The sequence below is a fragment of the Rhamphochromis sp. 'chilingali' genome (genome assembly GCF_963969265.1).
Source record: "Rhamphochromis sp. 'chilingali' genome assembly, chromosome: 9".
In the NCBI taxonomy this organism is placed as follows: Eukaryota; Metazoa; Chordata; class Actinopteri; order Cichliformes; family Cichlidae; genus Rhamphochromis; species Rhamphochromis sp. 'chilingali'.
In genome coordinates, this window is record NC_137936.1 from 36,698,036 (window position 1) to 36,712,834 (window position 14,799).

General features: G+C 38.6%; 1 protein-coding gene across 2 annotated transcripts; it reads right to left on the reverse strand.

Moving 5' to 3' along the window:
* LOC308403352 (protein shisa-4-like) lies at nt 1-14,728 on the reverse strand. 2 transcript variants are annotated; one of them, XM_080892679.1, is made up of 5 exons: nt 14,588-14,728; nt 13,784-13,910; nt 13,083-13,243; nt 4,916-5,107; nt 1-2,219 (listed from the first exon to the last, which is right to left on the reverse strand). In XM_080892679.1, exons 1-5 carry the CDS (start codon nt 14,652-14,654, stop codon nt 2,050-2,052), a joined length of 717 nt encoding a protein of 238 aa, XP_080748805.1. In that variant the 5' UTR covers nt 14,655-14,728; the 3' UTR covers nt 1-2,049. The 2 variants fall into 2 exon arrangements, with proteins under 2 accessions (XP_080748805.1, XP_080748804.1); XM_080892678.1 differs by having other exon boundaries at nt 2-2,219; nt 13,083-13,246.
* Nucleotides 14,729-14,799: the final 71 nt, after the last annotated feature.

Sequence of the window (14,799 nt, forward strand, 5' to 3'; positions counted from 1 at the left end):
CATATAACACAACACGACACGATATGACACATCACAACGTAACAAACAACACAACACAGTATATTAACTTAGTATAAAAAAGAAGAATAAGTGTATGTGTATTGCACACTGTTATTATTGCACATTAATTATTATTGCACCTTGTTATAAATATAAATATTATTGTTATCGTTTTAAACATTGTTACCTCCCCCTTGAACGACATATTGTTGTACTAGTTAGCAATTAGCCTATAGCCTATCGTTCAGCATCGCCTCACTCAAAACGCGCGATGGGTGCTTCGACTTACGAAAATGTTCGACTCACGAAAGACCCTCGGGAACGAATTAATTTCGTAAGTCGGGGTTCCACTGTATATTCAAGCATCACCAATAGAAAAAAAAAATCCTCAAAACCAGAAAAATACACAGGAAATATCGACAAGAAAAAGGGAGACAGCGAGAGAGCGAGAGAGAAACACTTTCCATTACCGTTTTTTTCTCTTAGAGATGCAGTGGGAGAAATGTGTGTAGTTCATGCACACATTAACATCCTAATTCATCTGCTATCATTCATGTACTGCATTATGAATAAACACACTGCAGTATGACCATCATTAATAATATTCAAGAACCAAAAACTGAGGAAAAAAGAAAACATACACTTTAATGAACATCACAATAAAGTATTTTTTCTCCACAAAATTGAAATATGACTAACCAAAAATATATAAAAAAACAAATAAACAGTATTCCTACATACACAGTTTAGACAAAAGGAAAGCATACTACAAAGTGTTTTTGGATTAAAATACTTCTTACATCAATGGTCTAAACTACAAACATGTGACCTTGCATCCCTTTCATTAACTGGCAGATGGTGTCTACAGAGAAGCGACACTGAAATGTAAGAATCTAAACAAAGAAAGATGATGAGATTTTCACAGAACATCAAAATGTAAACTGGCACACGAGTTTGTGACTGTACTGCTGGGTCAGCAGATGCACAAGAAAAAGGTCACATCTGTAAATGATGTTCAAGTAACTTCAGTCAACAGAAAGCGGAAGTGATGGCTCTTTTTCCATAACAACAGTGAAACAACACACGAACAAACCCTCACTCGTACGGGGCACTTTAAACAATAACAACAAAAAAAAGAAATATTCGTGTTCTAATAACATTTAACAGGTTCGATGGCAGCATTTAAAAAAACTGCACGCTGCAAAACATCAAGGCTCATTTGAGTGAAGCTGTTATTAAGATAGCCGAGTAAATGTGACAACATTTTGTGACTCAAATGGATCAATAAATAGAATAAAATGAGATAAAATGCTTTAAAATATTTTTCTTTTAAGTTCCATGCATGCTTTTTGTAGGCACAAATCTTTCTCATATTTAACACGCGTCAATCAAGTTGATGTTTAGTTCAACTGAACATAAAAGACTCCTTTGGTAAACCTCGCAGTGCATTTTGGCTCAGTCCTGTTTTTAACAAAGCTGGGACTTTATGTAAAACTGAATCATTACTGGAACATCGCTAAAAGATTTAGAGAGTGTTTTAGAACAGGAAACGGAACACTCGGGAAAAGACAGAGTCAGCAAATTAACAATTCAAACTTCTCAATGTAAAACTAGTCAATTAAATCATCAAAGAAAGTCATATTTGCAGGAAATCACAATAGTTGTCTAAAGGCACTGCATTTTCCATAATAGAATTTAAATAGTGAGATAAGCCGGAAAAATTGCTTTACACAAAAGCACAAAGGAAAAAAAAAAATCAATATCTGTTATCACTTAGCACAGTTCTGTAGAGGAAATCATAACATGGACTCAGTAACACTATCCAAGTTTAAAAGAGGGGAGACCACCAAGCTTGATATGAGCATGAAGTTACATGACACAGGTCACTGCCATATATCAGTGAAAGCAACATTAAGGCTAAACTAATATATATGTATTCCTGAAATGATAAATATTGCACTTTGTTCCCATGTAACGTGACTTACATGCGAGTACAGGGGAAAAGGCTCAAAGCACTTCCTGGGGCTGTACTGATGTCCACGATCCAGCCTAGTGTGGTGATGAAGCAAAACCTGGATTATATGCAGGCTGAGCAAGAAAGTCTGGAGTTGCAGGTGGAGCACTGGGCTTCGGCTGGGGGCACGGTGGCTGGGGGTATGCTGGCTGCCGGGGCATGAACGCAGCCTGGCCATAAGGCATCGGAGGATAGGCAGGACTGACTGGAAAGTGAAAAAAGAGCTTACATGAGACTGAACATGCAGACAGCACTAAAAAAGTAACCACAGCTGAAGTTCTGTAGCATAAGAAGAAATATTATATTAAAAAAAGTCTCTGGCAGTAATGGATGTGTTTATTTGTGTTTATTTACTGTGTATATTTTTTTCTGTATATATATATTGTATATTTTGATGACACAGATTCATCACCTTTACTTTAGCCAGTCGCAGTATTTTACACAACATGACTCACAGAAACAAGCTTCTGCCTCAGAGGCTAAATGAACTTCTGTAGAAATATTTTGTACATTGAAGCTCCTTCCCCCCCCCCCCCCCCGAGTCAGGAGCTTCAAATTAATTAGGGCTGCCACGATTACGTTGACTATCAAAATCGTCGACGACTGATTTAATAGTCGACGCGTCGTTTGAAGCTCTGTAAGATCCCAAAAGACGCAGGAATAAGTAGTAGGGTTTAAGAGTGTAATAACGGACTGAAACAGAAGATGGCAGCACTGCATCTACAAGGATGCCAGCTGCCGTTAAACCCCGAAGAAGAAGAAGAAGAAGAAGAAGTGTCCCAGAATTCATAGCGCAGCCCAGCTCAGTTTCCAACAATGGCGGCAGCTAGTTAGTTTTAATATTACTCTTATTATTCTTTCTGGGTCACAAAATAAACGTTTAGCATATTTTCAGGTGAGAATGTAGCTGTGTAAACCTCAAATATCTGCTCAGTTTATCAAGACACCACATATTTTCAAAAGCGCTCCGACGTTTTCGGAGACGTCTGTTACCCACTAGCTCGATAGCTAGCCGGGGTTACAGGCTCACTAGAGCCGTGAGAACACCGGACTCCCGGCAGATCGTTTTCAAACCCACTGCCATCTTTCGCTACTCAGGTTAAACATATACAAGTCACTTAGATAACTTCAAAATGTTATTGTTTGGCTTTTTTTAGTATTTTATTTGTTCCTGAGTAAATCGGTTTGGCTGAGCTTAAAGTTTCTCAGCCAAAAAGTTTTTACACAGCTGAATAAACATTAAGAAGACAACTGATTATCAGAAGTGTGAGATGCTCGAGAATATACTCCGGTGTCCCGTTATATTTTAGATAGCAAGGAGTTTATTAAACTTCACCGAAACAATCTGCAAATTTCATTAAAATTTAATAAACTATCATCTTGTCTTTATTTTTAGTTAGCACAGACCTGAAACACTTAAAGCTGTAAGCTAATGATAGTTATATAAGAGCAGATCAGATGCTGCTGGTGCAATAAGCTGTGCGTCCAATGGATGATGATCTGATTAGTCGACTAATCGCAAAAATAATCTGTGACTAGTCGACTATCAAAATAATCGTTTGTGGCAGCCCTACTATTAATATTTCCACAGATGCGCAGTTTTGGGTTTCAAAGCCTACCTTTCACCTGGTTCTGCAAACAAATATATTCTCTTTAGTTAAATACGGGCCTCTTTTCCAGGAAGCATTTACAAAAAACTACGTTTAAAAATAAACTGAGTTGATTCACTTTGAGATAACTCTGAGTTTCCTGTTTCAGAACAGCTGATCAGATTTAGTTCAATCAACCTTGAGTATATTCACCCAGAGTTAAGCATCTGCATTAGTAAAGAAAGAAAGCCATGATCAATGGAGTTGTGGCATCACGATTCACCATGGCAACAGGTAAATAAAGAGCATGAGAAATATGAAGACCACTCAGTGCTGAGCAGGATATTGATCGTCCCTCTTTCATCATCACTTTTAATGTCTGCTGGAAAGCTGGAATCCAAATGTTGCATTTGATTTTTAAATCAATCTTTTCTAATTATTCAGCTGTAACCTGACAGGGACAAAATGTAGGAACCAGGAACTGATGATAAAAATCTACAGAAACTCATTAGACACAGTTTACTGATGGATCTGTGATATTAGTTACCCAGACAGCAACAGACTCCACCTTCAGGTCAGTTTATTAAATGAAAACCTGCCTTCACAGCAGGTTATGACCATTTTGTTGTTTGAATAATTATTCTCTAAACATTTCTTTCTTTTTTCTTTTCCTTTTTTGTGTTTCTGCCATTACTGGATAGAAATGCATAATGAGATTCTCAGAAAAAATGTTCCCCAGTTTAATCTGTTATAATCTGATTTCAGTCTTCACTGATAGATAATGGCTCTTACAGCCATAGCACTATCACATTGAACTGAAAAAAGCAAGGCAGCTTTCTGAGTCTTTAATGAATGTAAAATCACATCAGTAGAGACAAACATGTTATAAGAAAAGTCTTAGCTTTTGCAAGGAAACTGGCTGACAGTCTGAAAACATTACTGGCCAAGTTATAGACTATATAGATTTTATTCTGAGCTGATCATAAAACAGTGATGTAATTGCTGTCATCACTTATTCATGGCTGTCAAAGCTCTCACGTTAATTACACAAAATACCAAAACATCCCATAGCGTTTTAGTTTCTGTAAAAATGTACACTTCCACGCTGTGAACGCTGACAGCGACTTTATGAATAAGAAAATGACTCAGTGTGTCACACAAGTGGTTCAGGTCCAGCAGGACGGGAGGAGTCAGAGAGAAGCTCAGGGTAGAAAACAGGAGTTTCTCTCAGCTCGCAGTTAACAAACTCAGACTTGTTAGCTAAACCTGCTTCCTGGAATAGAGCTCAAGGCAAATCATAAACCACACTCACTGGCTTCCTGATAAGATGGCGGTGGTCCAACTGTGAATGACTGTCCATGGTAGGGCGGTGTGAGGATGGGCTGAGCTGGGTAGCCAGGCTGGGGTAGATGGTGGGGCATTTCCTGGTAGGATTCAGGGGGCCCAGGTGCTGCCGTTGGATGCTGAGGAGTGTTGCTGACCATTGTGACCTGGGTAGTGGCCTCTATCACAGGTGTAAGCAAATAAGTAACAAAAAGTTAGAAATGGAGAAACATGCTACATATTATCCAAAACACCTTTAATGTGTATTGTCATTTATAGGTAATATTCTAATAAAGATTCAAAAATAAATTTTTAAGGAAGGAGAAGAGCAAATGGTGCACTTTGAGTTAAGATACATAATTTATCATCCTCTCCTTAAGGTCTGCATCAAGGAAACTAAACATGATGTCGTTTGCTTATTGAATATACACAGATTTACACTTTTGAAGTTTACAGAGACTCAAAGAAACTCTTTGAGAGATTTTTATCATCGTCAGAGTGTAAACTGATCTCTGCGTAAGTACAGTGAAAATGAAAAGGCACTGCTTAGAACAGGAAAAAAGAAAACTTGTGGAAAACAAGGTGTCTTTAAACAGTGGGTGTCATCACAACCACTTCCTGTAAATGACGTGGGGTTGTCATGGAAACAATGAGTCACACAGGGTGGAGCTCTGACATTCCTGGATTTGATCCCATCATGCAGCGGCTTAAGCCAAAGATGCCACATTGTGTTCCTCACTTTATTGTAGCCTCTCTGCCAGAAGGACTTCCCCTAACGGCAAAACATTTACGAGCTGACCAAACTGACAGGAAGTCGGAAATGTAAAAATGGTTGACTGTAAATACTGACAACAGTCAGCTAAAGTACCAGTTTGCAAAATAGAAATGTGTTTATTTGACACGACAAACTGTTGGTTGAACATAATTTAATCATGTCACGCATTTCCATGTAATTACATTACGTTATGTACAGTAACCCATTCTTTATCATGTCACATGAACACATTTACACAAAACTAACAAGTAGTAATGATTTAAAAACATAAACACTATATGTACATGTTAAATGAACACATGGGATCTAACCAGCACTAAGGGGGTTAAATTAAGATTAAGACATTGTCTATTTATAAAAGTCTAGAGACTCAGAGTTAAACATTCATGTGTGAGGACAATTATGCATTTATGAGTCAAACATTAGCGATGAATAAACTTTGGAGGCCACCGAACATGCTGATACGCTCTGAACCTGAGAAGTAGATGGACCTGTGATTGTAGGTTGCACATACATCTGAGCTGTTTTTCAGCTGTTTTTGACTAACATGTTTAAAACAACAGCCTATTAATAGGGCTGGTCACAACCAAGCAACAAGAAATCCTCACAGCAACCTAAGTGTTTACTGCTCAGAGGTAGATCTGCAGATTCTTTGCACCGATCACATTTCATGTACATCGTAAAAACAACACTAGAAACTACAGGCAAGCACAGGCAAGGCACAGCCTGCTTATTTAAATAAAAAAGAAATTTTGTCCCAAGTAGAAGGGACCAAAAAAAGCAAATTCAGCAATCATTTGATGGGCAGGGGTGGAGATTAGGAATGTAGAATTATTTGAATGACATTGAAAATGCATGCTTCTCCAACAGATCGCAAAGCAAATTGAGCACTCCAAAATCCCAGCGCTACACCTTACACCTGTGCGCCAATCACAGCTGTTCACTGCATCGTAGCCCGGAGGAGTAACACTACATCAAAGACAGGCAACAGACGGTCAAAACAAAAATCAAATGTCTGGAGCAGCAGAAAGCGAGCTTGCTTCCAAAAGCAGGTCTGCTGTTTTGGATTTAGAACAATCATGTTAACCAAGAAGAAATCATCTGCGAAGAGTGCTGTAGATTTGTGTCAGGACCACAAAGCAGCACAGCGAACTTATTCAACCACCTGAAAACACACCTGCAAGGTGAAGTAAAAAAAATGCAATTGTTGCTAAGGTTAATCACCCAACATCAACTCAGATGTACATAAAAGCGAACCTGTACAGCTCTTCGTGGTATCGCTAGAGCTCACAAAGAAGCACAATCTCATTTGGCCAAGGTAAGTAATTAAGGCTTTAGGTAATATAGCACATTTAAAAACAGAAAGTTTGCCCATAATAGCCTATAATGAAAAAAGAAGAGGGCCAAGGATTAAGCCCTGGGGCACCTCACAAGAAAATGGGGCTGAGGTGGACTTTTTCAACATTAACACTGAAAGTTCTGCGACTCTAATATGAATGAAGCCAATTCAGTGCAGCACCTTTGATGCCAACCAGGTGTTCCACATGGGAGATAAGAATATTGTGGTCAACAGTATCAAACGCTGCAGTAAGATCTAAAAGCACGAGGATGACCGAAATTCCACAATCAGTAGCTAAAAAGAAAAACACGTAAAAGTGCTGTTTCAGTGGAGTGTAGCTGTTTAAAACCAGACTGAAAAACTTCCATCATACCGTTAGTATCTATATTCAGATGGATAAAAACTATTTTTTCCAATAACTTTGAGAAGAATGGAACTTTTGAAATGAGGGGTCAGCGCCAGGTTTTTGTTAATAAAGGGTTTACAATTGCATGTTTAAAACCATCAGGAACCACACTGGAAGTAATACTGCTATTTATAATAGCAAGGACTGAGTTCCAATAGAAGGGAAAACGTCTTTAAAGAGCCATGCAGGAATAAAACATCCATGGGAATAGGGCTGCTCAATTAATCGAATTTTAATCACGATTACGATCTGGGCTTTCAACGATCATTAAAAATGACTGAGCCGATTATTAGCCCCTCCCTCATTTATCCGCGACACCTTAAAGGCCGGTCCGTGAAAATATTGTCGGGCATAAACCGGTCCGTGGCGCAAAAAAGGTTGGAGACCGCTGATTAAGAGGACCCGAGGGAAGCTCGGAAAGCTAAGCAGAAGTTATTTGGAGAGGAGAGAGTGACTGCTGTTGGTTGAAAAGAGAGGTAAAAAAACTTCAGTGGTGTTGCACACTATGTTATATTATTTTTTAAAGTCATTGTTAACCCTTTAAATCCGGTCAGAGCAGCACGCTCCGTGTTGTGTAACTATTTTTAAATCCCTGTAGAACCTGAACCGTGTAAGCTAGCTCAATAATTTGTTTTGCATATGAAACCGGAGGAGTTGTACTTACATCTGATGCCATCAGCTTGTCCTCGGTCACGGTTTCCTTCCACATAAAGCTTTGCAAAAATTGCATAAAAAGCGCTTGCAGCAACAAAAACATAATATTCCAGAAACACGCTTTGCCGATCCATCAGCTGTTCGTAACACTTCCCACAGTGAAATGATGCACATGCTGTTTTCTTTGCAAATTTGCATCATAGGATTGTTTTTTGTTTTTCCTGCAGTATATAAAAACTGTATCTCCAAAATAAAACTATGAAGACACTCAAAATAAATTTCCTGTTGTTGTAAACTATTTTTTGCAACTTTATTGTATTTAAAGTTTTGAGGGATAAACCTCTTAAATTTCTCCAAGTAGAAATATATGTAAACAAAACAAAAGCGATTTTCAATTTTTTTTGTAGTTTATTGCACTTTTTTGCAATTTATGTAATTACTATGGACTTAATGCATACATATTATTAAAATATGGGCTATAACAGTTGTATTGATGTATAGCAACTTGAAATGCTCCCACAAATGGCACTACAGCATGTAAAAAAAAAATAATATAAGCTCTGGTGGACTTGGTTCTATAGTACCCGTTGCCTACTGGTGGTGGTCAGAGGGCCCGGTGGCGCCAGTGTCCGGCAGCCTCGCCTCTGTCAGTGCGCCCCAGGGTGGCTGTGGCTACAATGTAGCTTGCCATCACCAGTGTGTGAATGTGTGTGTGAATGGGTGGATGACTGGATATGTAAAGCGCTTTGGGGTCCTTAGGGACTAGTAAAGCGCTATATAAATACAGGCCATTTACCATTTACCATTTAGGTCTTAAAGGGTTAAATAAATATCGTCAAATAATCGTGATCTCAATTTCAGTGAAAATAATCGTGATTATCATTTTTGCCATAATCGAGCAGCCCTACATGGGAATAACCTTTCCAAAGTGCCAATGCGGGCACTATATGCAAAGCATCCAAGGGGAAAGAGATTAAGCTCTAAGATCGGTTGAGTACTTTGCTATGAGTTTCCATCACGCAGATGCCAAGAATGGAGTGAAAGAATTTATATTTTACTTTTAGGAAATGAATAAATATCTTATTTGTCTGCAATTAAGTTTTATTTAAGAAGAATATAGCACAATGGGGAAAGCAGGGCTGTGTTGATGTAATTTTGCATTAAGTTTTTGTACAATTTTCTTTAAACTGACGTAATTTTTTTGCTCAAAGAGAGGCACTGAATTTAAATGAATGATGAGTAACAGCTTTATTACAGCACACATATTTGCAAAGTAGCAGGATCACAACATGACATGCACATGAAATCTGTGTTATGTGATGTCTCTAAATTTATTATGAATATTTTAAGGCCTAATTTAGTTTATATTGACTAATCGTGATAATAGTAATCCTAAGATTGGGCAAAATGATAAGGATTAGCATTTTGGCTATAATTGTGCAGCCTTAGGGGTTTTGCAATTTCATTACTGTCAAGAATTGACAAAGTGATGAAAACACAAGGCTTCCTTGCACAGTACATGGTATTCAAATTCCTACTGAAAATAACAACTGTAAAAAAACAAACAAAATTCCCGTTCATTATTAAAATCTATAAAATCTTAGTCTGCATTTTATCCAGCATTACATAATCCTTATTGCTATTAGCATTATTGCTACTATTATTGCTCCTCGTAAATATCGGCTGACTGGGGATAATAGAATCATTACAGCTAGAGCTGGGCGATATGAGATTTTTTCATATCACGATATGTTTTTTTCATTTCAGGCGATAACGATATCTATCACGATATAAGCCAAATAACTATATTTGTAAGATTTAAATGTGCCGTTGCTCACAAGTAAAATGTGAAATAATCAGCAGCTTGTTTTTATTTAAATATTTATTTCCCATAATAAGTTCAACAGGGTAGATGTACTTAAGGAACATGAGACTTTTTCAGATAAATAAAGGCAAATATTGCAAACTACACAAAAGGCAGCCGCTAAAGCGTTTAAGTTTCAAAACAGAACAAACGAAACAGACTAAATTGTCAATTCCACTTAGAAACAAAATATTAATTCTAAATATAAATCTTAGTTTGTTTTACAGAAGAACAGACAAAACTGACTAACTTTTGTCAATATCAAATAAACTGAGAACTAAAAGGAAATTCTCAATCTCTCCTTGTTGTATAGCTGAGCTTTTCAAACAGTTTTAACAGTTACTTTAGTCTGACAAAAGCCGAATGACGAATTAGCGCTTCCAGTCAGAGACTGAGGCTACGTCCACACGTACACGGGTATTTTTGAAAACGGAGATTTTCCGTTTTCGTTTTAAAAAATAATCCCGTCCACACATAAAGGCAGAAATGAAGGAAAACGCTGCTGTGAACATGCCAAAGCAGCAGGTGGCGCTAGATTCCTAACCGTGCAGAAATGTTGGCCAATCAGAAGTCTAGAAGCCTCGGTGGGAAAAAGTAAACAAAGCTGCGGCATAGAAGCAGAACCGAGTCGTATGTGTGGAGGGACAGTAACTGTGTGTATATGTAAGCATTTAAACACTGCAGAGAGTAGAATTAACAGTAACAGTATTGTAGGAATTCATTTCACCGAAACAATAACGTGGCGCACAGTGTGACGCATGCACCAGTTTATTGTATTTCCAGACTTGCTTTCGGCACAATTTACAGTGCACGCTACTCTGTTTTTTGTCAGACTTGAAATAGCCGAAATACCTTCACACTACGGAACTTCTTTGGCTCTTCCGCTCGACAATCTCTCCGGCATTGGAACCATCATCCGTTTTCTCTTCGGTCACGCTCGGTTGATTTTTCCAGTCGGCACACTCATTTCCTCCATTACGCGCTGGCTCCATTACGCGCTGGCTGCTTCCCAAACAAACACACGTGCGGCTTGGCACTTGTGCTGTACGTAACAAGTCACGCGACGTGACGCTGCGGCTGTGATTGGTTTGGCTCTGCGCTACTTAATTTGGATCGGCTGACCTTTTTTTTTTTTTTTTTTTTTAAGAGGACAAGAGCGGCGAGGTCTATCGCGATAGCTTAATTTCTCTATCGAGTAAAAGTTATATCGCGATACATATCGTTATCGTTCTATCGCCCAGCTCTAATTACAGCTATGCTGTGTCTAACAGGTTTGAAATATTGACAATGATTCTCTGGCTACAGAGACAATACTCAGTAGGATCAGTTAACTGCTGGCTCTGATCTTTTCATGTCATTTGAGAAAAAAACAAAAAACAAAATAAAGATGCTAGAGTTCAAAGCCCCACACAGCTGTTTCTGAGCGCCTTAAAGTTGGTATTTGAAAAATTGATACGGCTGAGCTCAAGGAATTTAAAGCACTCAGAGTAAGCAGAAGCAAAAATCAAGTAAAGACATGACCCCAAAAATCACACCAGCATCAAACTTAGGCACAAACTCTAAACACCAATTATCGCTGATGACGTGTTGACTCATTGCCCTGTGGCATATACGCTCACCAAGAACACCAATGGAAGGCAAAAGAATAGAATAGAATAGAATTCAACTTTATTGTCATTGCACATGCACAGGTACAGGGCAACGAAATGCAGTTGCATCCATCCAGAAGTGCTTTAGTGATATAGATATATTACAATATATATTAGCAATAATATAGATATGTGAGTATATTACAGAAATGGGTCTATTATGGTATGTTATAATGTACACGGTATGAAGTATGTTGTGAATATTCTATAACTATAAGTATGTACAGGCTGTAGTGAGTAACCTAATCCTAATCAAACACCAATGAGGAGCTGAAAAGTTTACAAAGCCTCCAATACTGCAGTGATTCTGAAACATTAGGTCAGGGGAGGCTCTGTATCTCAGTTGTTTTGTTTCTTGTCAGACCAAACTGCTGAGGTAATAAAAGTCATGTGGTAGGTGAGCCAACAGTCTACAAACGAGGCCCTCATGGTCTCAGACAAATGCTCCAACTCACCAGTCAATCACTGCAATGTATGAGAAATCACCCAAATGTCAGACTCACACTAATACTGTAGGTCCTTGTTCACATGAAGTGTTCCAAGTACTTCATTCATTTGACTGAGCCGGGCACTTTAGGTTTTTGCATATTGCATCACACAGGCAGGAGGTGAAATCCAGCATCACTAATCTTTTTCAGTGTTTGACATGTTTTGTCCTGCAAGGCTCCGACTTACTGTGAATATGGCTCTATTCAGAGGAACTCAGCCGTCTTTTCTAGTTGACTAACAGGTTTGTTCTAGAAGACGGATACGTTTCACAGGTTTCAGCAGCTGAGTTACTGAAGACTAGAATGAGAAGTTTTGCCGACAGGAAGCAGAGATTTGTTTAAATAATCATTGACTCGTCAACTAATCGAAGGAATTAAGATTAGTCGAGTATGAAAATAATCGTTAGTTGCAGCCCTACCAGTGAGTAAAGATAATCACATTATTGTCTTTGTGGACTTTTTCATCTCTGATAAAAGACATCGAGAAGAAAAAAAAAAAAGAAAGTCAACAGCTACTGATGAACGTTTAATTCGCATTTTCATAGGGTTTTATCTTTTAGCCACTATAGAAACAAATGAGGTGCCTTAAACTCCGTCATGCCACAGTGCCTACTCTTAAGTTTAAGGCATCAATGCATGAAAATTGTGTTTTGAGAGCTTGAAATATTCTGTAAATGCCAAAAGGCACAAAACAACAGCCTTCAGATCTATATCTAAAGCCTTGACTATACTTTGTGTCCGCTGAGGTTTGAGTAAAGTAAAATCCGTCATCAGAGAAAGCGTGTGAGAATCTGTTCATGTATCTGTAACTGCCAATATTTTTTGACTGCAATAACTTTACATTACAATGCACCAACTGTAGTAAATGTAAAGGTGCCTTCCAGAAGTTTCACACGAATGACGAAAGTTGTCTTTGCTCACAACAGAGTACAGTCAAAAAAGCATCACCCAAATTAAAGTACTAGTTCTAGTAATACTTACCACGTTTGTTGCACAGCTTGTACAGGCAGCAGCTGGGGCAGACGCAGCAGCAGAAGATGAGGAATACAAAGGGGATGATGCTCATGCCAACAATGAGAATGAGTAATGTTTTGTTGTTGAAAGCAGTTAACTGATCCTGAAAATTTTTTTCAGGATCTTTGCTGCTGAAAAAGAAGCAAAGTAGGGATTATGCCCAAAACAAAATAGGAAAAAAACAAAAATAAAACAAAGTATTACAGCTAGGCTACGGTCTGTTTACTGTCGATTTTCAAAACTTCCAACTATGCAACAACTCCTCATGCTATAGTTGTGTCTGCTACGTTTTTTGCAACACTGACTGAAAAACAGGTGTAGGTGTGTTATCTTCCAACAACCAGCACACAGCATGCAAAAGCCCTTTTTCTACCCAGATACCCTGTCAGTCCTCCAGCGAGTAAGCAAAGCAGCACACTGATGAATGTTATGTGAATGAAGGCCTTCGTTTCAGTCTAGTGCACTTTGGCTTTATGCTGATGGCCGTGCGCAGGAAGACATTGTGTCCTGTTTTTTAACAGCTTAAATGTGGCCTTAAACACATTTATACTGGGAGAAAAGAGAGACTTAAAAAGAAATCACTTTCTAAAATAGGAAATTGTTCATTTTACACAAACTAGCTAAATGCAGGTTTTTTTGTGGATTGCAGATTGAAAATGAAAACATACCACTCTTCTTCATCAAAGCGTTTTGACGGATCTAAACAACAATATCTGCTGTTGCAGTCCCCACAGCAAAAGCCTCTATGGCATTCCTGGGCTTCCTTACCACTGTAAGCCAGGCAGTCGTCCCCTGCTGTAACAGAGCAGACCGAGAAAATCAGAGAGGGGCAGCAAAAGTTAGCTCATTTCAGGTCAATCAATTAGTTATTAAAATTAACTTTTCAGCACTGCAACATTTTGACTTTTAGGGAATTGGTGATTCACTGTCACTGTAGCTCTTGAAAGTGTACTACGCTGTACAGAGGTGATATTTTCACACACTTATCTATGCTCAGCCCTGAGTTTGAAACCCTGCTGCTTCCACTTGGTGGTCACTCTGAAGGATGTAGTTTGTACTGCTGCTAAATGATCGTTCACGCGTTTCTTGTTAATTAGCGGGCAGCTCGAGTGACCAGAATATAGTGGATAAAAACTATAACCTAAAACATGTGAAAATAGCCACTGACACTGACTGATTGTATATTATTTTTAAATGACTTTCATTTCTTTTTTTATGGGTCTGTAACAAACTAATCCTACAGTGTTATTAAAAGGTTTAAAACACAAGCTGTAACTTAAAAACAAACAAAAGAAAACATGTCTTGATGAGTTTTATGGCCTTTCATAAAAATGAAAAGTTTTCGGATAATTAGACGCTACGTCACTGACTTCGCCCTAAACGTGGTCTGAAGTAACGTCACAGACTGCTTGGTGGTCAGCGGCTACAAGAAAACACAGCGGCCGTTTAAGGATGAACATAATTAAACTTACCGGATACACAAGGGGACAGGATCACAAACAGAGCCAACACGGCAGCAGAACACAGGCCTGACGCCATGTCCGTGTGTAAAACTTTCCCGGATTCACTCACGGACCCGGGAATCTTCCCCGACAGTTACTCTGCTCCGCACGGACTGCTGCACAGATCGTCTATACACGAAGCCGCCTCACTCAGGTCGTGTTCCAGCCCACTGACACACTTA

Excerpts from the sequence above, each read along its gene's own strand:
- LOC308403352 (XM_080892678.1), bottom strand. The coding sequence starts at position 14,654 with ATGGCGTCAGGCCTGTGTTCTGCTGCCGTGTTGGCTCTGTTTGTGATC. Across the intron at positions 5,108-13,082 it reads CAAGCTGTGCAACAAACGTG|AGGCCACTACCCAGGTCACA; the intron begins GTAAGTATTACT and ends CACCTGTGATAG. Across the intron at positions 2,220-4,915 it reads GCCATCTTATCAGGAAGCCA|TCAGTCCTGCCTATCCTCCG; the intron begins GTGAGTGTGGTT and ends TTCACTTTCCAG.